Source organism: Cynocephalus volans, chromosome 5 (assembly GCF_027409185.1).
Source record: "Cynocephalus volans isolate mCynVol1 chromosome 5, mCynVol1.pri, whole genome shotgun sequence".
Classification (NCBI taxonomy): Eukaryota; Metazoa; Chordata; class Mammalia; order Dermoptera; family Cynocephalidae; genus Cynocephalus; species Cynocephalus volans.
In genome coordinates, this window is record NC_084464.1 from 156,244,040 (window position 1) to 156,268,949 (window position 24,910).

The window sequence follows — 24,910 nt, forward strand, 5'->3', positions numbered from 1 at the left end:
CCAAGAGAATGAAAAACATCTTTCCATGTAAAAACTTGTATACAAATGATCATAGCAGCATTATTTATAAGAGCCAAAAAATGGACAGAACCTAGACGTCCATGAACTGTTCTGATGAGTTGGTAAACAAATTTGGCACACCATACAATGAAATATTTTTAGGCGTAAAAAGGAATGAAGCACTGATACATGCTACATCACATATGAACCTTGAGAACATTATGCTAAGAGAAGGAAGGCAAACAGAGAAGGCCACATATTGTATGATTCCATTTATATGAAATGTCCAGAATAGGTAAATCCATGGAGACAAAGTGGATTAGTGTTCACCAGCGGCAGAGGAAGTGGGAAATGACTGCTAAGGGGTGCCTCCTGGGATGATGATATATACATCCTGAAATTAGATGGTGATGATGGTTGCACAACTCTGGATATACTAAAAACCAATGAATTGTATACACTTTAAAAGGGTGAATTTTATGGTATGTGGATTATATCTCAATAATGCTGTTATTCAAAAGAAAAGAAAGCCCATCAACATGATTTCCTGTATCTCACATGCTGGAGGTCAATTAATACCACTTACAAATGAGCAGGAAAGAAAGTTACACTTTATTTAGCCAAAGAAATCTGAGAAACCTGATACTAAGTATTGCTAATATATATAATGGCTTAGAGTAGTTTTATTTCATACTGTGATCAATAGTGGATTAGCTCCTTTATCCTTATTTGGGACAAATTACAAGCATAGGTAGCTACAGTTTGGAAAGAATTACTATAAGTTAAATTTTTTAAAAAAGATTTGTTCTTAGCAACATGAAAACAGAAATATACAAGGAACTGACCCATGCATGAGAGTAGGTCTAACAAAGTTAACACCGGTGCTAATGTGTTAGACAAAGGTTTAACTGAAAGTTAAAAACTAAAAGTTTAAAAAACTGACACATGTAAAAAAATTTACAGCACATGGATACCCAGAACAAAAACAGAGTCCTTTATGTTCTAGTTCATTCTCTGCATTTTAGGTGCTCTCCTACTGGCATTTTGTGGTAAGCTGAGTTGACGGTGGCTCTCCCTTCGATGCTCCTCCATGAGCCAGGACAGTCACAGGTGAAAAGCGCATGCTGTCCACAGCAGCTGGCTCCCAGTCACTTGGCCCAACACTGAGAACCACAGAGGGGCACACAGGGATTTCTTTAAGTCAAAGGAATGCAAGCGAGCCCTTCCTTCTGTGACTGCCACTTCTGTGCTGGTGCTGTACAGAACTTGAATGGATAAGAATGTTCTGTTGTCTTCAACACACTCCAGACCATGTCAATGCCATGATGACTATATTTGCGTGATTGCTTAGAGCTTAAAAAGAGAACATGAAGTTTCTTGCTCTTTATGCACATATGAAAAATGGAAGAAGACAACTGTTAGTTTTCAAGGTCTTTGGCTAAAGTTTCACGGATGAATTGTAAAGTACGTTGGTACAAAAAAGCATCCTTTTTCTTTGGCTTACAAATGTTCAGATGGTTAACGTCCACAGGAATTAGGTCTCCAATGCCTAAATCTGAAGAAAACAAAAATGTCAATAAATCTAAGTAAAAATATAAGCCTCCCCCCTTGTCAATATTGACAGAGGCCAAATGGGTAGTTCTAAATGTTGGTTTAGTTGTGAGAAGGGACTCTTAAAAGATAAAGGAACTTGAAGTTTGACTGCAGCTAAACTACATTTGACTAATCACGCAAGAATGGGTTCTCAGTAAGTGTAATTATCATTTTATACTTTTCATAAATTCCTCCCATGTGTCTTGGCCCACCTCCTAGTTCTACAGTGAGCAGAGTCTGAGCACTAGCTTCTTCAAAACCTTACCCCTGCAGGTTATTACTAAATTATTCCACAAAGTTTGTATTATAAACTTCATAATGAGCTCCTTCGCCCTGATGAAAAAAAGGGGATGGGATCCATTCTGTACCCACATCCCGTGACCACTCCACTGGGAGGCGTGGGGATGACTTAGTGCTTGATTGCTTGAGAGCCTTGGAAGGTTTCTGATGTCTGAGTCTAACAATGTCCACCTGGATGGACGTGACAAGAGGTACTAGTGACACCACCTAGGTGAGGAATGCAGGTGGTATTTAGGAAGGAAGAAGAGCCTCTTGGTGACAAGGAAAAAGGAGGTAGACAGAATTAGGACAAGGTGATGTCACTAACAAGCAGCAGGTCCATGACATTCATTTCGCTTTTGCTTCAAACTTCCAAAGTCCTTTTTTCAAACATATGGCAGCTGTTCTTTGACTCTTCAAGTTCTTCAACTGCTAAACAGTAACTCCTCACCCTATGGCATGTTACTTTGAGGTAACGTTTTTTAGGTTCCACTACAAAGCATTAAGTATTTTTCACTTTATTTAGACAGTGCATAATGAAGTTAGGACAAAATTTATTACCAGACTGAAGAATCATCTGGCAGGCACTCCAGACACACTCTGTCCCTGGCCATAAGGAGCTCAGTATGGCTGAGTGCTAGCAGGACAGCACCTCGGCCAGCCTCAGAGGTGATCAGAAAAGTGCTCCCAAAGATGACAGGCATGCTGAGGAAGCAGCCAGGTGAGGGAAACAACACAATCGGGAAATGTCTGGGCGTCTGCTCTGGACGGAGGGACACAGGAGCCTGTAAAGAGTTAAGACTTGGGCCCCACCCTCAAAAAGCCTGTGATACACCATGATACACTACAGTCGCAGGCACTGTCCATTTCTCTCAACCCAGGACCGTGAAGAGCTTGTATCGGTATAACACTGTTTTCTCCATCAGAACACCTCCTGTTTGAGTAGTCCCCATGTATCTTCCATTTACTAAAGCTCTCACACCTTCAGTTCATTTTTTTAAAGTATCTAAGTGCAGCTATCAATCTGTTAAATAAGTACCTCTTTCAATCCAGCTGACAGAAGAGCTCTGTATTCTTTCCTTAATGCAATAGAGCTCACCTTTGACACCTTACTTAAAATTAGCCAATTAACCCTTGTCATCTAATCAGTTAAATGGAGGCGAGAGCTAATACCAAGGTTATATGTTTGCAGAGAAATTTTAATCTATGGCTAAAAAGAATAACAACATTAGAGTCTAAGTCTTCATGAAACTATCTCCTAAAACTGAGAAACTGGATATAAAAATTGACGTTTATAATTAAATGCTAGGTAGCACCAATAAGGCATCTAATGGCCAACAAGTTTCAAAAGAGTGAATACCTGCCGATTCCACGGGCACCACATGGAGTTTAATCATGCTACCAATATAGGTTGGAAGTGTTTCTACAAAATTCAGCACCTGGAAGTTTTTGTCTTTAGCAAACTCCAGAAAGTCATCCTGTAGTGTTTTAAGTGCAGGAGAATCTGTAAAATTATAGAGAACAAGATTGTGACAAATTCTGTTTACCCAATGCATAATAAAATGTATTAATCTTTCAAATTTAGAGAGGAAATTAGGATTCTGATTCAAGCTAGTAGCTTGAGTACACGCTAGTTTCTCTTCCTGCCAAGAAGCCCTAAAGATTTGAGTAAAGGGCTATAAAACCAACCAAGAACTGAGAGGACATCACCATCAGGAGAGGTTTCATCATCTACTGGCTGGCAGGAAGCAGAACGCAGGGCAGCTCAGTGGGTGGGACTGCAGGGATCCCCTGGTGTGATGGCTACACCCCACCCATCCTAAAGCAGTCTCCCATCAACAAAGTCTGTCTATAATCACAGGGTGCCTGTCCTTTCCTGTCCCTTCATCCTCAAATATGAACGGGCAACCCAGAAGCACCAGGTACCAGAGGAAGCCTATAGCCTGAAAGAGACAGAGCAGATAAGCCAACAGAAAAACAGAGCTAAAGGCAGAAAGAGAAACTTCCAAAACCCCCTCATTAATATCTTCAGAACAATGTGGAAAGAGATAATGCAGCCACAAAAAAGGGGAGGAGGATGTGAGTAAAGAACAGCCAGGAATAAGAAAGAGCATGTGGAAAGCAAAATCTGACTTTAAAAAAGTGAAAGTCAATGGAAGGTTAGAAGATAAAGTCTTCCATAAAGCAGAACGAGAAAATATGAACAAAAGGACAACTGGCATACTAAGGCTCAAGCTGAGGAGTCCAAATTCTGATTAACTGGTGCTCCAGAGAGAAGATGTTTACTTATCAAGACAAATACATTGCTTCATAATTCACATGCTAAAAATCTAAAAGCTCATTTATATTTTAACAGTTGATGGTTTTCAAAATTCATGGAAAAAAGAGGTTTATTGGTAATTTGGAATAACACTTAAAGCAAAACATATAATTTTTTCTAACTTTATGTATAAAGTAATATTAAAATTATTGATATACTTAAGTAAATGATGACTTGAGAACAAAAAGAAAATGTATCAAAGAAAAATCAAGCCCAAAGCAAATTTTCCAAGGATAGTCTAAACACAATTTTACACAAATAATAAGGCAATATATTCAAGGAAGAAACGTTTTTCCTTTTTTATCATGTATAACTGATGTTAATACAACCCCAATTTCCTTCTTGACAGAAAGTATTACCCTTGCTGAGTTCTTTGACTTCCAAAGAGGGAAAGAGAAGATAGCGAATATTAACAGAATATTCAGCCAAATGTGATCCATGATGAGGGACACTATAAAAAATTATTCCTCTGGTGTTGTTTATAACAGTACTCATTTCTGGCTTCTTAGAGGCTTCCAACAGCATCTTTTTGACAAGAAGACCTAGCCACAAAGAAAAAAGAAAAACAATGTATAAGCTATTTTCCTTCTCTATTATTCTAAAAAAAAAAAAAAGAAAAAAGATGCTTTTAAAAAAAGTTTAAACAATAATTCTCTGTACATGAAACGGGGCCTTAAAATACTAAAATATTAACACTTGATAATACTGTTCCTCTAGAACTTACAGCTCAGGCTTACAGACAGGTAAGATTCTAGAAAGTCATTTGTAGGGCAGATCTTCTAGCACAGGGTCTACTGTGCCCCTGAAGGAAGACTAGGCATTCCCTAAGCGGGGTGCTGCGTCAGTGAAGTGCCTGCAGCAGCTGGTCTCCCCACCCGCTGTGGCAGTGCACTAACGGCCACACCTTTAAGACAGCTAGCATTCAAAACCACATAGTTCCACCATGGAAAACACCATCCATCACAGCAACAAAGCTCCCATGGGAAATGCAGCTAGGAAGGATCTTTGAGGGCCCACAGGGCTACATCCACCTTTCTCGCAGGAAAAAGCCGCAGCTCAGAGTCGGCAATCCTGAGCACTGAGCAACAGCTAAACCAGGCCAGGACTGCAGAATGGCTGTCTGCAAGGTGGACAGTGAAAACTGAGAGCTGGGTTAGGGAAGAGTAGGCTGGAGGGGCGAGGGATGTGGCCTAATAAGCAAGCACTGGGACCTGAGCAGCAGCAGTGGGGGCCAGACAGTGCAGGCACCACCACATTTCCACCAGCAGCATCCTGGGGGTGGGAGTGGCTGCACCAAAGCCACAGGGAGTCAGCAATGGTGAGGAGGAGCAGGCAGGAAGAAAGGGGAGCCCTCTGGGGCCTGCCAGGAATGCTGAGGGATGCTGTCCTACGTGGAAACATTCACGTGTCAAACCCAGATCCCTCTCATATGGTTTGTTACTGTTGTCCCCTTCTAGAAAAACAAATAGGAAAGAAGGAGAGATGTACATTTAAAACTCCTAGCCATAGCCAAAACTATTAATTCAGGAGGGAAAAGGGACACTATTAAGTAAAACAGAGAGATACGGTAACTTTAGGTTGGCTGCATTGGCTGACAATAATTTCACATCAGTCACTTGGCACAGATAAAACCATACTTACCTCCCATACTATGTGATATCCAAATCATTGGCCTATCCCCTACACCAGCAGCTCTGAGTTTCATAAGAAGTTCGTTGCTTCTGAATGCAATGGACTTTCTGTACAAAAGGGAAACAACAGGCATGACAGGAGGCTATCGATCCCCCAAATTTTGCTAATTTTTTAAGTCAAGAATTTTTGTTTATTGGACCAATGCTATGCACTACATTTTGGAGTTAGAATAATCTGCTCAACTTCTGAAATCACTCATTCTCTATTTGCAACTTATTAACACTGGCACAATTAGGAATATCTGACACCCGAGCAAGCCACTCATTTACTAAATAAGCATTGTTTGAGCAACTAATACACGTCTGGCAATTTTTATGGTCAAACCTGGGTCTCACCCCAACTGCCCCACCACTTAGAATGTGTGTGTGTCCCTCCTCATTCCTGTTAACGCCTGACAATAAAAGCGTCCCTAAAGACTTATCTCTTGTGAGTTTTAGCTCAAGTTATATTTATGCTGCAAGTATTAAGCTTTCATCATTTGGGTTTATTATTTAGAATAATAATAGGAAGCTATTAGAATCAGAGAATTCAAAATAAGTAATCTTCAAACTAAAAGGAACTTCAAAACTATTTAGTCTGGTAGTTTCTACTTTTTTTTTTTTTTCCTCGTGACCGGCGCTCAGCCAGGGAGTGCACCGGTCATTCTTATATAGGATCCGAACCCGCGGCGGGAGCGTCGCCGCGCTGCTAGCGCAGCACGCTACCGAGTGCGCCACGGGCTCAGCCCTTAGTCTGGTAGTTTCAAACTCTATCTGTAGACACCTTCCTTCAAAAAAAAGGTTCTCCAGAGATTCACTGGGTGAAATGGGAGAGCCCTGGGGTCCTGCCCCCTCACCCTCGCCACCCTTCTTGGACACCTACATGGGGTCCATTCAGAGAGCAGAGTCTAATAACACTGATTTAGACCAACTCTGTCAATGTGCAGACAAAGCTCCCCAGACAAGTTAAGTGACTTGTCGAAGAAAGCACAGCGAGTCAAAAGCAGGATCAGGTTACAGTCTAGGTCCTGTAACTCAGAAACCCAATGCTCCTGCCTATGTATATACCTGGACACGGAGGACATACAAGGGTGTATAGAGCTGACCTGCTCAGCATCCCTTTCTGTGCTTCCTAGCCAGTTATGACAGTGAACACAAAAGCAAAAAGTATCACTTTTACTTCCAGTAAAAAAGGAGTCTTTGCTATGGAATCCATGGTCCATAACTGTCACAATAGTTACAAATGAACCACATTAGGAGCCCATTTGAAAATGCATCTAAGCCTTCTACTATTTTGTTGTTTATTTAGAACCAATTCTTCCCACAAGGAAGAAAAAAAGACTAAGTTAGCTTCTTATAAGAAAATCCTGTCTGTGGCATCGAAAGATACAAGTCACTTCCCATCCCACAGGATCCACTTGTGGCCGGAACCCTTCCCCTTCCTCCCGGTCCACAGTCCCTTGTTACCTTTCCATAGGACACCTTGCTCTCCAGTCACTGAGGCTAGTGTCATACTCCACAGATATAATCCGGAGAGCGGGACAGTCGCTTGCTAACCACGTCTAAGTAAAATAAAAGGTACATAAGAACATGTATGAATTTCCACCGCCCCAGTTACTTCCTAGTAATTGAAACTCATAATCCTGTAGTACTGACAACTAAAGATAGCATTGAAATAAAGTTTGAAGGTGACTAAAAACAAGTCTGGCACTTCATCTTTTTATGTCTCTGGTTACAAAGTGGTATCAATGTTTGTAGCACAAGGCCAATGAAGGTTTCAAGAGAAAAGCCTCAATTTTAATCTGCTATAGCCAAAAACACGGCCTGTTTTGGGCAGTCTACATCAAATTGGCTTTTTGAAAGCATTTAGTAGAAAGCTACTATCTCAAGACAGATAGTACAGGCTGATGGTTAGAGTTTGGACCTGTGAATTCAGAGACACTAATAACAGTAACAGTTCTGTCTCCATGAACCCGGGTCTATTGTCATCTCCGTACTTCAGTGTCACCAGAAAGTGCAAACTGTTCTTTCCACTTGATAAGCTTTTGTGAAAGTAAAGAAGTAGTAGTAGAGCAATGCCCTGGAAACTATTCACACATATATGCAGCTTTTATTTTATATTTTATATTTTATATATTTTATATTTTATATATTTTTTATTTTATTTTATTTATTTATTTATTTTATATTTTTTATTTTATTTAATTTATTTATTTATTTTTAATATTTTATTTTATTCTGTTCTATTTTTTTCATGGCTGGCCAGTAGAGGGATTCAAACCTGGACCTTGGTGTTATCAGCACCAAGCTCTAACCAACTGAGATAACTAGCCACCTGCAGCATCAATTTTAAATGAGCTTTAGATTAACTCCAATTAATAAATTCATTCCAGATCCTTGGAAGAAATAATATCAAAAAAATGCAAAGTAGAATTACTTCTTCAAAGTCTTTCTATTTTTATAATTATTAAGAACATAAAATTAGCTATTACAAGAATAATTATGATACCTTATTTTTTGTATTATGTTTCAAAGAAAGTGAATTATTTCTGGCTTTTGCCTCTGTTTTTTACTTAAGAGCACACTCTTATAGAATCACAGACTGCATACTAAACAGAAATTACACAGCACAGGGTAACAAGCCCAGCTGTTAATGCAACATGCTACACGTGTCCGTAAAGGAAAGAAGAACTGCACGGAAAAAACATCCCAGTAAAAAGAGAAAAATAAGCCACAATGAGGGCCCCCACAGCCAGTGACACTGCAGTGTGTCGTGATAATGGTGGACTGCCAGAGTCGAATACTTCCTTACCTTGGGCCAACATGTTGTGTACCTGTCTTCATCTCCCAAAGCCTTTTCGGTTAACATCTGCTCACTGTCCTGCTGGCGCCATGTTTTAAATGCTGCTCCCATAAGGCCATGAATAAAAAGGACATCTGCTTTAATGGGCTGACTAATAGGGGAGAGAGTTTTAAAAAGAAGCAGAATAAATGCATTATTGCTCTGGTAAGACTCTACACAGCATTCTCTGTGGATGGTGCTTTAGTAGGCTTTTGTGACACAAAATAAACTTAATTAAGAAAAGCTTTAGAAGCACAGGTTTGCTGAGGAACCTTAGAAGCAGTTTTGGGAAAGACATACGTGGAGCATGCTCACTGCTCTCTTTATAAAAAATGGAGACCTACCTAGCCAGGCAGACTAAACACATACACTTGTAATGACCTTAGTGATCAATCAAGTGACAGATGTCATAGATTACTCTGTAAAGAATTCCATGAGAATATTCCAAAAATCAATAAAAATATTTAAGAAATTAAATAAGAATATTTTAACATAGTTTCAAAGTCAGTATGCATTAAAGAGATTTTCAAAAATTGATTAAGAAAAATAATGTTCATCAGAAATAGAACAAATGAGATTTTAAAGTGAAATTTTCCTTGGATATGATATTATTAAAAATTGTAGATAGTATATCAGTTGTAAACTATAGTACACACACAATTATGCAACACACATATAAAATCCATTACCATATATTTTACTTATAAATTGGTATTAACCAGGCAATCCATTTTTCAAATCTAAAAAAAGTTTTTGCTATTTTCTGAGGTATTTTTTTAAAACTACCTGATATGAATTGTGTCCCCCAAGTATTACGTATTAGTAGCTTGGTCCCCACTGTGACTGTTAAGAGGGCGGGAAATCCTACTATGGTAATTGAAAGGTGGAGCCTTGAAGAGGTGATTAGATTGTAGGACTGTGCTTTAGTGAATGGATTAATTATGGTGGTCAGGGGCATGGTTCTGAGGGCTTTAAAAGAAGAACACATGAGAGGTTAGTCTCTCTCTGCTCCACCATTTTCTGCCATGTAAGACCCCTGGGTCACTGTTGCCACCACCAAGACCCTTACCAGATGTGTCCCCTGGACTGTGGACTTCCCAGACTCTGAACTGTAAGCAATAAATTTCGTTTTCTTACAAATTACCCAGTTCTGTGTATTTTGTTATAAGCAACAAAGACTAATATCTATGAGAATCCGTGAAATATGTAATTTTTTCACTGTGGTCCTTTTTATATTTAATGTCTCAGCAATGACACAACTGGAAATAGTAACCAGAAATAACCTTAGAAGAAACATGAGTCACATTTATTACAATTTATTCCTTCTAATGCATGACTTTCTATCTAGCATAAACATTCTCCAGTCCCTTGCATTCTAGGCTTAGGCTAATTTGGTTGTCTGCATTCAACAATGTCCTATCTCCTTCCTATTCAGACTGAATTCTACAATCCAAATCAGTCATTAAGTCAAATCTAAGTGAAAATGCTTTGAAACAAAGGCATGCATTACAAGTGCAACACGTTATAAAAGGTGAAAGCAACCTGACTTTTATAAAGTAACCCTGATAATTTAGCTAGTTAGCACGCTTTCACGACAACCTTCAATCTTCTGACATTGTTATGAACAAATTGTTTCAGTAAATAAGGTATACAATTTACTTATAAGGTATTTAACTTATCTAAATTATGCAGAAATAACTTAAAAATCTAAGCCCTCTGGGCTTTACATTCCCAAAAGGGGCAAAGCAACTCTTCTGCTTTCTTACCTTGCTCGATACTGGGGATGCAGCACGTACACACCATCCTGGTATTTTTCCTGTACAGTCTCTCGGTCTAAATTAGCCAGAGTTCTGGCAGCATGTGAAGCCTCCATAATGTGGTGGGATTTCACTGCCTCTGCCATTATGGAAACCCAGCCTGGTGAAAAGAACGTATCTCCTAAATACTGACACAAGTCTGTCTCAGATTGCTGGGAGAGGTTTCAAACTGAAAATGATGGGAGAAATGCAAACCCCCATGTCTATCCTAGACAGAGAAGCCCAGCCACTCCAACTCCATTCTGCCCTAACATCTTCTGAGTCCACAGCATGATACCGTGACATCCTCAAACACTACCCCTTAAGGGATCTAAGAGTAGGGAAGGGCCTTCAAGAGCCATTTTCTTTGTTTAGAAAATCTAACACAAATTGCAATTACTAGAGGTGAAGTCGCAAAAGGAAACAAAATACCATGATGTTTTGCTTTTAGCAAGAATTATAAAACTCAGTGGGCTAATACTAGTTATTTCATCCTGCTCAGCAATCACAGTAACACCTTTTAATACAAATGAGGAAATTATTTCTTAATAATGAATTTGTTTGATATACAAAAGTCTTGGAGTTCAGGAAGGAAAAACCGTTTTTTAAAAGGAGGCAAAAAGAACAGACATGGACAATATTATGTACTGTATGAATTCATTTTTTTAATGTTTTTGTTTTTTAGAACTTTATGTACACAAATATGTATGGAAGTGCATGCGTGCACACACACACACAAAAAAACACACACGAAGATCTGGAAAGATACACCAAACTAATGAACAGTCATTACCTCTTGGGAGGGAGGTGGGGTGGAAGAAGGTTCTATAAAAACTGTGGGTTTTTTGCTATATCTGTTTTCTGAAGTACTTACAATGAGAATCTATTTATATATTAGTTGTATAGTTTTAAATAAAGCAGAACATGGGCCTTAGGTCACAGAGACTTGGGCTCAAATTTCTGCTCCCCACTTATTTCTGTGAAACCTCAGTCAAGTTATTTTGCAATTCTGAGCTGGAAGAAGGTTTAGTAAATTAATGTGTATGAAAACACTGGGCCTTTTTGCAGGTCCAGAGGGCACTCAATAGATGATGGCTGTTCCCATGACCTTCTCCCACTCCTCTGACAAGTGTTGAGAATCACCGTGATGATTCGAGGACAGCATTTAATAACCCAAAAGAAGTTTCAGACTCACTAAGTCCTTAACAATATTCCAGTGGGAGCTAAATAACAAAGAAAGAAAGAAAGATACAACAAGCACAATAATACACTGAACTTTCTCGAAAGGAGAGAACAGAACTGAAGTTATCAGAGGTGATCAAGGGGGAGTGGGAGTTAGTGAGAAATTGGTAAAGGGCCAAAAACCAAATTATTACGTTATATAAGGTCGAATATACTAATTATTTTGATTTCACCATCACATATTGCACACATGTATTGAGATTCAACTGTATCCCACAGGTATATACAATCAACTATGCTTCAATAAAAAAAAGAAAAAATAATATTCAAATTTATAATGTCAGAAAATTCCTCTTTAAAATCTGTTAAAGATTTTATAATCATAAAATAAGAACATTTTAAAATTCTACCTGCAGAGATTTACAAGTATATTACTGGTATACATAAAAATATGCTTTATTTTTAATGGAGTCAGAAGAAAGGAAACACAAGAAAAAGCATGGCACAAGCCACTTCTATGGCATTTTTGAGCTGCCAAAGTATTCTCACAGTGCTAGAGACACTCCCCCTTTAACAAAATATCAGACATCCTCTGGAAAACATGTGTTCTTAAATTATATAACATCTAAATACATGTTAATTGTAAAAAAATAAATAACTGAGAGCAGGATTTAACAATGAAAATACTGCTTTAGCACTCCCACCATTTCCCAATTCCATTTATGTCCTAAGGGTAAACCAAGTTAGAAGTTTGGTGAACACCCTTCCAAACCTTTTGAAAAATGCAGTCATATACCTGTTATTTATACATATATGAGGGTACTTCAAGAAGTTCATGGAAAAATAGAATTAAAGATAATACAAATGTTTCCATGAATTTTTTGAAGTACCCTCACACATTGTAGCTCTATATATGCTTTTTTTTAAAACTAAGTAAAATCATGCTATTCCTACTGTTCTGTAACTTGATTTTGTGTTTCAGCAACATGTTTAGAGTGCTCTCCATATACCTCAACTTCATTTTTTTTTTCACTGTAGTATTACATAGTATGAGTATAGCATTGTTTAACCATTATTCCTATTGGCAGACATTTAGGTTGTTTCTAATTTTTCCATACTATAAACAACCATCTAATAAACATGCTTATACACAAATCTTTAAGAATACCCATGAGTATTTAAGCAGGAGAGGTTCCTAGAAGTATTATTACTCGGTCAAATGATATATACATTCTTTTAATAGATACTACTGTTGGTGCAGAAAACTGTTTCCAAAATATTGCTTTGAAAATTAAAAGGCCTCAGAAATAAGTCTCAGAATCAAGGTTCCCCTAACTTTGTCTTGTTCCCCTTATCCCAAGCACAGAGAGGGACTTTCTCTGTAATTTACTCATCTAAAAGAGCTTTCCAAATGAAATGCAATGGTCTTAAGATCCCCTCTTCCCTTCCTAGGAATCTTCTCAGATGACCTGGGAAGAACAATCCTTAGAAAGACTGGAAAGACAGGGAGGGCAGCACACCTGGACAGCTTTCTTACAAAATGACATCTGCCTCTCAGTCTCACCCCCTAATAATGATTTATTGTCCCTCAAAATAATTGTCTACATTCCCCACCTGCCCTCTTCCCTTTGAAAATTAGTATACAAACTTCTGGACCCCACTGGAAAACTGGGAAATCACTCTCTTGTGATTCCCCCATGCATTGCCCCCTCCCAGCACATTAAAATAATAAAATTTGTTATGCCTTTTCTTCATATTAATCTAAATTTGTCAGTGATTTTTATTAGTGGACCTTCAGGGATAAAGAGGAAGTATTCCACTGGCCTGTACACTACAAAGACCCATTAAAAAAACTGAATCAATTTACAATCCTACCAACAGCGTAGGAGAAGTCTGGTTTTTACACACCTTCATCAACAGTGGATATTATCCATACCTTTTTTTTTTTTTTTTTTGGTACCTGGCCAGTATGTGCATCTGAACCCTTAACCTTGGTATTAACAACACCGTGTTCTAACCAACTGAGCTAATTGGCCAGCCCTCAATATCTTTTTAACTTTCATAAATTTAAAGGCAAAAGTTTGCAGATCTGATACTATCAGGATTGACACAAAATATATAAAAAGAGGTAAAGATACAGGATGCCTAAGGAAAAAAAAAAAAAAACAGGGTAAGACTGCAGAATTCAAATTGGAGTACTGAGAAGCAATGGGAGCTGAGCAAAAAGCAAGTATAGATGACTTTTGAAAAGATTAGCTCTAAAAAGGAGGAGAGACTGAGAGGGTAGGAGATGGGTGGATGTGGAGTCAAGATTTCTGGGTTTTGTTTTGCATACCTTCCTCTATGTGTGATCAGAAGGGTCAGCTCAGAGGGAGCAGTTGGCCATGCTGACTAGCAAAGCAGGCAATTCCTGAGACCGTGAAAGGAGAAAGGACCCAAACATAGTTGGAGGCCTTATAAGAGGTCTCCCTTTTCCTACTAATAAGAGAAAAGGAGAGAACAGTGTTTGTGGGGTTTTTTGTGGTTTTGTGGGGGGGAGGTAGTGGGAAATTGAGGGGAAATTCTTTTTTAGGGCTTCAATTGTCTCAATGAAGTATGAGGAAAGATCATCTGCACGGAGGGAGGAAAACATAGAAGGTCTGAGGAATATAGAGAAGATTTAAAACAGTCATTGCTAAGAATGAAGGCATGTTGACTGGAGAAACACGAATCCTGAGCAATACTGAAGGTCCTTTAATTTGTGGATCTTATCAGCACAGTAACAAACAATGTACAATGATTCTGTGCTCAGCCACAGAAGAAGCAACAGTAGGTTTCATCCAGGGTTGGGGTCTTTACAAAGGAGTGCTAAAAGGATATAAGGGAAAAGGAGCTTTAGGTAGTGGCAAGAATGTTATTATAATGATGGATTATGGAATAAAAGCTAAGTCAAGAATAAAAAGGACTGATGGATTGGGAATGAATAAAGGGGTCAGTACATAGATTTTGGTAGAAAAGAAAACCAGTCATTATGGAGTAGATGCAAAAACAAGCTTAAATGACAGGAAGATGTGTTTAGAGAGTTGAAATACTGTTTTTTAGGTAAAGTGATTTCAGACAGTGACTAGGTCCACACAGTGACTAGGTGTGACTTCAGGGGGAGGAGTACACAACACAGGAGCACAGCGGGAAGTCAATGAAGATAAGAAGGTCACAGAATTGAGAGGCCAACGTGGTTAGTGGTTAATATCCAGTAGATATTAAAGTCAACCAAGAAGATTGAGGACTTGGGGTAGAGCCAGATTTTAGTTAGGGAAGGGTGCTTTTTTTATTTTAATGAACACACTGATTTGATCAACTCTCCATCCTGTTTTGAATCCTTAGTCCCCATCCTGTCAATAAACCTGAAGATAGTAAGTTGATAGAAATCATCCAAAGCACAGGAAAAAAAAAAAAAAAAAAAATTGAAACAAAATGAACAGAGTCTCAATGACCTGCAGAACAGAATCCAAAGGTCTAACATAAAATGTACATAATTGAAGTCCCAGAAGGAAAGAAGAGAGAAAAGGGTATAGAAAGAAAAAATATTTGAAGATATACTGGCTGGAAAATTTTCAAATTTGACCAAAAACATGAATCCACAGATTCAGTCAGCTCAGTGGACCCCAAGCAGGGTAAATATACAAATGACACCTAGGCACTTCATAGTCAAACTGCTGAAAATTAAGCATAAAAATCTTTTTAAAAAAAGCCAGAGAGAGATTTATACTTTAGGGTTTCAAGATGGCGGCGGCTGCGGCGGCTGGCGCGGAGTACCTGAGGTGGAAAAGGTGGCCACTGGGCCTCAGGCAGCCGGGAAACCTGTGGACCTTCCTCTCGCCATCTCTTAAGGGAGGACTGCTGCTGCTGACCGGTTGTGGGGGGTGACCGCCACTTTGCCCCCGGCAGGAGAGGCTGCCTCATTTACAGGCAACAGCTTTGAAGTGTGGAGCAGGAAAAGAACTGTTTCTTAGCTGCAAAAGCGAGTCTCGAAACAGGGAACACGGCGCCAGGGCTGCTGTGGATGCAGCCAGGATCCCGGAGGCTGGGGCCGCGCTGAAGGCGGCCAGCTGCCCTATTCAGGATTCGAGGTTTCAGGCCGGCATTAAAGAAGATTCCTGGGAGCGCCCGAGCCGCGCCGCGACTGAATAGCCCGAGGCGGCAGCGGCCGAGAACTGGGAAAGGCGGCAAACCAGAGACAGAGAGCGAGCACCCGACCTGGCACAGCACTGTGAGTGATCCCTGGCACAGCTCTGTTCGGGGGGTGCATGCCCACGCGGCTCCCGCCTGCACCACCAGGCCACTCACCACCCGGTGCTGCCTCCATTTTCCCAGATGTGGGCAGCTCCGCCCTGCTCGGCCATCACTGAGCCCTCCCACTTGCTTGGCCTGGCGCCGGGCTTTCCGGAGCCTGCGGACCGGCCTTGGCTCCAACTCCCTCCGCGGTTCTCTGGCGGGGCTGGTGGCAGGGGTGTCCCGGGCCAGAGTCGGGAGGGCAAGGTAGTACCCGTCACTCCACCATACCCTGGACTCCGGCCCCAGGTAAACTCCCTGTTACTGGGAGGCAGACACCATCTCTGCGGCCACCAGTTTGGAAAAAAGCCTAACGAATTTCTAGTTGGGAACAGTGTGGTAGGAGAGTTCCCAGGTCCGCTTGAACCTGCCGGAGAGCAGGCTGCAGGTGGGCGCTAGACTCGGTTTATACTGGGGGGATACAAAGGTGAACAAGACCCGAGAAAGATCTACACAGTGCTACAAAGGCACCCAGAGAGACCGGTCGTCTGTGCCCAGCAGAAACCTGGTAGACTTCCTGGGCGAGGCGGTGCCGAGCAGGGTCTTGAAGGCCCAGCTGTTAGACGAGGGGTGCAGAAGACACACCCCAGCCCAGCACAGTGCGCACAGAGTGGGGAGACGTGCGGCCAGGGAGGCGGAGACTCGACAGAAACCACACACCCGGTGGGGTCGCCACTGCACGATCCAACAGCCTGGGCCAGAGCATACGGAACAGGGAGAAGTCCTGCACGGGAAGTGAAAGCTCAACAGAGATCACACACCCTGTGGTACGTGATCCACCAGCCCAGCAGAGTCCAAGCTGACCAGAAAGGTGGCTCCCCGGAGAAGCCCAAGACCCGAGGCAACCACACACACAAGGCACTAGAGGCCAACTGAGCAGTCACGGAGGGAGCCATACCAAATTGGCAACCACAGCAACATCCTAGTTAGTCATTAGTCTCAAACCGGTGAACTGTGAAACCCCCGGCCACAATGAATAAACACCAAAAAAAAGATACCAGAAATACAAAAAATCAAGAAAGTACACCACCAAAAGTTAATAAATCTCTAGATCCTATAGAACAAGAAGCCCTTGAAATGACTGACAAGGAATTTCGAGTGATAATTCTAAGGAAACTGAATGAGATACAAGAAAACTCAGCTAGACATCATGATGAAATGAGGAAAAGTATACAGGATCTGAAAGAGGAAATGTACAAGGAAATCAATGTCCTGAAAAAAAATGTAGCAGAACTTGCTGAACTGAAGAAGTTATTCAACGAAATAAAAAACACAACGGAGAGTTTAACCAGCAGGCTTGTCGAAGTTGAAGAGAGAACCTCTGAACTTGAAGATGGGCTGTTTGAAATAACACAAGCAGACAAAAAGAAAGAAAAAAGAATCAAGGACATTGAAGAAAATCTGAGAGAGATATCAGACAACCATAAGCGATCAAATATCCGAGTCATGGGTATTCCAGAAGGGGAGGAAAATGGAGATTCCATTGAAAACATATTCAACAAAATAGTGGCGGAAAATGTCCCAGGTATAGGAAAAATCACAGATCTTCAGATCCGGGAAGCTCAACGATCTCCAAATGTATTCAACCCAAAAAGACCTTCTCCAAGACATGTCATAGTCAAATTGGCAAAACTCAGAGACAAAGAGAGAATCTTAAAAGCTGCAAGAGAGAAGTGTCAAATCACCTATAAGGGAGCCCCAATCAGGTTAACATCAGACTTTTCATCACAAACCCTTAAAGCTAGAAAGGAATGGGATGATATTTTCAAAATACTAAAAGACAAAGATTGCCAGCCAAGAATACTCTACCCTGCAAGGCTATCCTTCCGAAATGAGGGGCAAATAGTATATTTCTCAGACAAACAAAAACTGCGGGAGTTCACTACCACAAGACCACCCTTACAAGAAATCCTCAAGGGAGTATTGGGTTTGGTTCCTGAAAAATAACTACCACTGCCATAAAAACCCAAGAAAAATCTAAACCCGCTAGTATAATAAAAATGGCATTCATGAAGAGAAAACAAGCTAACAAAAACACTATCTACAACCTAAGGAACCAACAAACACAGAAAACAAACAGTAAATCAGAAAGCAAGGAACAAAAGACACCTAAGACAACCAAACAACCAATAAAATGCTAGGAATAAATCAACACCTTTCAATAACAACTCTTAATGTAAAAGGCTTAAATTCCCCAATTAAAAGACACAGACTGGCTGACTGGATCAAAAAGCAGGACCCAACTATATGCTGCCTACAAGAGACCCACCTCACCCATAAAGATTCACACAGACTAAGAGTGAAAGGATGGAAAAAGATTTACCATGCAAACAGAAAAGAAAAACGAGCTGGAGTAGCTATTCTTATATCTGACAAAATAGACTTTAAAAACCATAAAAAGAGACAATGAGGGACAATACTTAATGATAAAAGGACTGATCCATCAAGAAGACATAACAATCATAAATATGTATGCACCCAATGTTGGAGCAGCCAGATTTATAAAACAAACTCTATTAGACCTAAAGAAGGAAATAGACACTAATACCATAATAGCAGGGGACCTGAACACCCCACTATCAATATTAGACAGATCATCTAGGCAAAGAATCAGTAGAGAAACACAAGATCTAAACAAGACTCTAGACCAATTGGAATTGGCAGATATCTACAGAACATTCCACCCAACAACCTCAGAATATTCATTCTTCTCAGCAGCACATGGATCATTCTCCAGGATAGATCACATATTAGGTCACAAATCAAGTCTCAATAAATTCAAAAAAATTGCAATTATCCCATGTATCTTCTCAGACCACAATGGATTAAAACTAGAAATTAATAACAAACGAAACTCTGGAAAATATACAAACACATGGAAATTAAACAGCATTCTACTTAATGACATATGGGTCCAAGAAGAAATCAAGCAGGAAATCAAAAAATTTATTGAAACTAATGAAAACAATGATACATCATACCAAAACCTGTGGGATACTGCAAAAGCAGTATTGAGGGGAAAATTTATCGCATTAAACGCTCACTTCAGAAGAATAGAAAGACGGCAAGTGAACAACCTAACACTTCACCTTAAAGAACTAGAAAAACAAGAACAATCCAAACCTAAAGTTAGCAGACGGAAAGAAATCATTAAGATCAGAGCAGAACTGAATGAAATTGAAAACCAAAAAACAATTCAAAAGATCAACGAATCAAAAAGTTGGTTTTTTGAAAAGATAAATAAAATTGACAAACCATTAGCATGGCTAACAAAAAAAAGAAGAGAGAAAACCCAAATAACCAAAATTAGAAATGAAAAAGGCGATATTACAACTGATTCATCTGAAATACAAGGAATCATTCGAGACTACTATAAACAACTATACGCCAACAAATTTGAAAATCTGGAGGAAATGGATAAATTTCTGGACACACACAAGCTCCCAAAACTGAACCGTGAAGATGTAGAAAATTTGAACAGACCAATAACAATAAAGGAGATTGAAGCTGTTATCAGTAGGCTCCCAACAAAGAAAAGCCCAGGACCAGATGGATTCACAGCAGAATTTTACCAAACATTCAAAGAGGAATTGACACCGATTCTTTACAAACTATTCCAAAAGATTGAAACGGACGCAAATCTCCCAAACTCATTCTATGAAGCAAACATCATCCTGATACCAAAACCAGGTAAAGATATAACCAAAAAAGAAAACTACAGGCCAATATCCTTGATGAATATAGATGCAAAAATCCTCACTAAATTACTAGCAAACAGAATACAGCAACACATACGTAAAATTATTCATCACGATCAAGTGGGATTCATCCCAGGGATGCAAGGTTGGTTCAACATACGCAAATCAATAAATGTGATACACCATATTAATAAACTCAAACACAAGGACCATATGATCATCTCTATAGATGCTGAAAAAGCATTTGATAAAGTTCAGCACTCATTCATGACAAAGACCCTCTATAAGTTAGGTATAGAGGGAAAGTATCTCAACATAATTAAAGACATATATGCCAAACCCACAGCCAATATCATCCTGAATGGGCAAAAGCTGAAAGCTTTTCCTTTAAGAACAGAAACTAGACAAGGATGCCCACTCTCACCACTCTTATTCAACATAGTGTTGGAAGTACTAGCCAGAGCAATCAGAGAAGAGAAGGAAATAAAGGGCATCCAGATTGGAAAAGATGAAGTCAAACTGTCCCTGTTTGCAGATGACATGATCCTATATATCGAACAGCCTAAAACCTCTACAAAAAAACTCTTGGAATTGATAAATGATTTCAGCACAGTAGCAGGATACAAAATCAACACACAAAAATCAGTAGCATTTCTTTTCTCCAATAGTCAACAGGCAGAACGAGAAATCAAGAAAGCCTGCCCATTTACAATAGCCACCAAAAAAATAAAATACTTAGGAATTGAGTTAACCAAGGAGGTGAAAAATCTCTATAATGAGAACTACAAACCACTGCTGAGAGAAATTAGAGAGGATACAAGAAGATGGAAAGATATCCCATGCTCTTGGATTGGAAGAATCAACATAGTGAAAATGTCCATACTACCCAAAGTGATATACAAATTCAATGCAATCCCCATCAAAATTCCAAAGACATTTTTCTCAGAAATGGAAAAAACTATCCAGACATTTATATGGAACAATAAAAGACCACGCATAGCCAAAGCAATGCTGAGCAAAAAAAATAAAGCTGGAGGCATAACACTACTTGACTTTAAGCTATACTACAAAGCTATAATAACCAAAACAGTATGGTACTGGCATAAAAACAGACACACTGACCAATGGAATAGAATAGAGAATCCAGAAATCAACCCACACACTTACTGTCAGCTGATCTTTGACAAAGGCACCAAGCCTATTCAGTGGCGAAGGGACTGCCTCTTCAGCAAATGGTGCTGGGATAACTGGATCTCCATATGCAGGAGAATGAAACTAGATCCATACCTCTCGCCGTATACTAAAATCAACTCAAAATGGATTAAGGATTTAAATATACACCCTGAAACAATAAAACTTCTTAAAGAAAACATAGGAGAAACACTTCAGGAAATAGGACTGGACACAGACTTCATGAATACGACTCCAAAAGCACGGGCAACCAAAGGAAAAATAAACAAATGGGATTATATCAAACTAAAAAGCTTCTGCACAGCAAAAGAAACAATTAAAAGAGTTAAAAGACAACCAACAGAGTGGGAGAAAATATTTGCAAAATATATATCTGACAAAGGATTAATATCCAGAATATATAAGGAACTCAAACAACTGTACAAGAAGAAAACAAACAACCCGATTAAAAAATGGGCAAAAGAGCTAAGTAGGCATTTCTCTAAGGAAGATATACAAATGGCAAACAGACATATGAAAAAATGCTCAACATCACTCAGCATCTGGGAAATGCAAATCAAAACCACACTGAGATACCATCTAACCCCAGTTAGGATGGCTAAAATCCAAAAGACTATGAACGATAAATGCTGGCGAGGCTGCGGAGAAAAAGGAACTCTCATACATTGTTGGTGGGACTGCAAAATGGTGCAGCCTCTATGGAAAATGGTATGGAGGTTCCTCAAACAATTGCAGATAGATCTACCATACGACCCAGCTATCCCACTGTTGGGTATATACCCAGAGGAATGGAAATCATCAAGTCGAAGGTATACCTGTTTCCCAATGTTCATCGCAGCACTCTTTACAATAGCCAAGGGTTGGAACCAGCCCAAATGCCCATCATCGGATGAGTGGATACGGAAAATGTGGTACATCTACACAATGGAATACTACTCAGCTATAAAAACGAATGAAATACTGCCATTTGCAACAACATGGATGGACCTTGAGAGAATTATATTAAGTGAAACAAGTCAGGCACAGAAAGAGAAATACCACATGTTCTCACTTATTGGTGGGAGCTAAAAATTAATATATAAATTCACACACACACACACACACACACACACACACACACACACACACACACACAAACCTGGGGGGGGGAAGAAGAGATAACAACCACAATTATTTGAAGTTGATACGACAAGCAAACAGAAAGGACATTGTTGGGGGGGATGGGGGAGGGAGAAGGGAGGGAGGTTTTGGTGATGGGGAGCAATAATCAGCCACAATGTATATCGACAAAATAAAATTAAAAAAAAAAAAAAAAAAAAAAAAAGCCAGAGAAAGAAAACAATTAGGAGAACAAAAGTGGGAATAAGAAGAGACTTTTCATCAGTCAATGGACACCGGGAGCAAGTAGGATGACATTTTTAATGAGAAAAAATAACATACTATCAACAAAGAATTCTTTACATGGGGAAATATCTTTCCCTGAATATACAATAAAAGCAAAGCAAAGACATTTTCAAAAGATGAAAGGTCAGAGAATTTGTTGCCAGCAGACCCAATATACTAGAAATACTAAAGGAAGGTCTGTAGGCTGAAGGGAAATGATATCAGATGTAAATTAAATATACAGAAAGGAAGGAAGAACACTGTAGATTATAAAATGTAAATAAATAAAAAATATGTTTTCTTTCTTCTCTAAATTTCACCTATCGTTATTGTTTGCATATGTTGCGTCCAAAATTCAGGCATTACCAATGAGACAGTACTAAGAGGTGGCACTTTTGGAGGTAATTAGGTAATGAATGCTTCCCCCTCATTAATGGGATGAAGGGCCTCAAAAAAGAGGCATCAGGCAGTGTTTGGCTAGCTTGCCCTTTTGCCTTCTGCCTTGTGGGGATGCAGCAAGAAGGCCTTCATCAGATGCCGAATGCTGGTGCCTTGAACTTGGATTTCCCAGCTTTGAGAACAGTGAGAAAATAAATTTCTTTTTTTTTTTTTTTTTTTGTCTTTTTCATGACCGGCACTCAGCTAGTGAGTGCAGCGGCCATTCCCATATAGGATCCGAACCCGCGGCGGGAGCGTCGCCGCGCTCCCAGCGCCGCACTCTCCCGGGTGCGCCACGGGCTCGGCCCGAGAAAATAAATTTCTGTTCTTTATAAACTAGCTAGCCTCAGTTATTTTGTTATGGCAGCACAAAATGGACTAAGACAACTACTAAAACAAAAATAACAATGTATCATGAAGTCTGTAACATATACAAGACTTAAATATATCACAACAACACAACAAAGGATGGCAGGGGATGTGAACTGAATTATAGTGTTGTAAGAATATCACATTATATGAAGTGGTAGATATTAATTCAAGGTAGACTGTGATAAGGATACAACCATTAAAAAAATACATGTAAAAAGACTGTATAAAAAGCCAAAAGAGAAGAAAAAACAGAATGTATAAAATACTCAAGAATATTAGTCCATTTTTGTTGCTTATAACAGTAAACCTGAAACTGGGTAATTTGTAAAGAAATAATATTTCGGAGGCTGGGAAGTCCAAAGTCCAGGGAACACATCTGTTGAGGGCCTCGGTGGTGGTGGCTTTACAGTGACACAGGGTATCACATGGCAAATGGCTAAGGAGAGAGAGGGGGGGGGGGAGAGAGAGAGAGAGAGAGAGAGAGAGAGAGGGAGAGAGAGGGAGAGAGGGAGAGAGAGGGAGAGAGGGAGAGAGGGAGAGAGAGAGAGAGGGAGAGAGGGAGAGAGGGAGAGAGAGAGAGAGAGAGAGCGCCTCTCACATGCTCTCCTTTTAAAATCATCAGAACCACGCCCATGACCACCATTAAACCATCAACAGATTATTCCATTCATGAGGTGTGAAGGTTAATTCTAGGTGTCAACCTGAAAGGAATTAAGGAATGCTGAAAAACCTGGTAAAACTATTTTTTAGGCGTGTCCATGAGGGTGTTTCTAGCAGAGATTAGGATGAGAGCCTGAGCGGACTGGGTGGGAAAGAACTGCCTTCAATGTGGGCGGGAACCTTCCAATCTGCTGGGGGCCCAGACAGAACAAAAACCAGAGAAAAAAGGTGAAGCTCTCTCTCTGTCCGCAGGAGCTGGGATGTTGGGCCCATTTTTAGGAGCAAACATTATCTGTGAGCCACATGGTGCCTATGGGTGGAGGATGAAGATGGCGCCTGCAGGAGGTAGGGGAGGCATAACCCAAGATAGCTCCAAAAGGTTTTTATTGGTCCTCTAGTATTTCCGCACTCGTGAACCCTGCGTGATCGCTATGCTCAACATGTTAGTACAAAATGCATGCCCGCGTGATCCTTTAATTGATTGGTTAGTTCATGGAAAGCCCCTACTTGCTTGCTTATATAAATTGCTGTATAACGGCAATACACTGGAACTGCCCTGACGCGTCTGAGTGTCTCTTTCACAGGGCTGGGTTGGTGGGCAGCAGGCTCACTTTTCCCCGAGATCCCTCGGTCCCAACACCAGGGGATCCTGTCGGCTCCTTCTCCTTCTGGGTCTGCGGGAGGACCCCAGGCGTGCCCCCACACTGGGATACACTCTTCTCTTCTGTCCGTGGATATCAGAGCTCAAGACTCTTCAGCTTTTGAATTATAAGACATACAGGAAGGATACCATCAGCTTCCCTCGTTTTGAGGCTTTCGGACTTGGACTGAGCCACACTACCAGCACCCAGTTTGCAGACAGCCTATTGTGGGACGTCTCTTCACAATCATGTGAGCCAATTCCCCTAATAAATTCCCTCTCATATATTTATAACATATCCCATTGGTTCTGTCTCTCTGGAGTACCCTAATACACGAGCTTACAATCCTCATAATCTAATCACCTCTTCAAGGCTCCACCTTTCAATTACCATAATCAAATTTCCCACTGTCTTAACACTGTCAGTGGGAATTAAGCCTCATGAGTTCTGGGGGGACATCCAATCCACAGCATCAAGTAATCCAAGAAGTCAAAAAAGGAGGGAAAAAACGGGACAAATAGAAAACAAAGAGCA

The 24,910-nt window shown here is 40.0% G+C and overlaps 1 protein-coding gene across 3 annotated transcripts in view; it reads right to left on the minus strand.

The window, feature by feature from the left end:
• Window positions 1-262: 262 nt before the first annotated feature.
• The window catches only part of SERAC1 (serine active site containing 1), a 64,390-nt gene continuing 39,742 nt past the window's right edge, over window positions 263-24,910 (minus strand). For all 3 annotated transcript variants that reach the window (XM_063096985.1, XM_063096984.1, XM_063096986.1), the window contains 7 exons: window positions 10,471-10,621; window positions 8,675-8,816; window positions 7,330-7,424; window positions 5,834-5,931; window positions 4,552-4,734; window positions 3,233-3,376; window positions 263-1,555 (listed from right to left, as the gene is read on the minus strand). In XM_063096985.1, coding sequence (XP_062953055.1) covers window positions 1,419-1,555; window positions 3,233-3,376; window positions 4,552-4,734; window positions 5,834-5,931; window positions 7,330-7,424; window positions 8,675-8,816; window positions 10,471-10,621 — 950 coding nt within the window. In that variant the 3' untranslated portion in view covers window positions 263-1,418. The remainder of the gene's footprint in view (window positions 1,556-3,232; window positions 3,377-4,551; window positions 4,735-5,833; window positions 5,932-7,329; window positions 7,425-8,674; window positions 8,817-10,470; window positions 10,622-24,910) is intronic.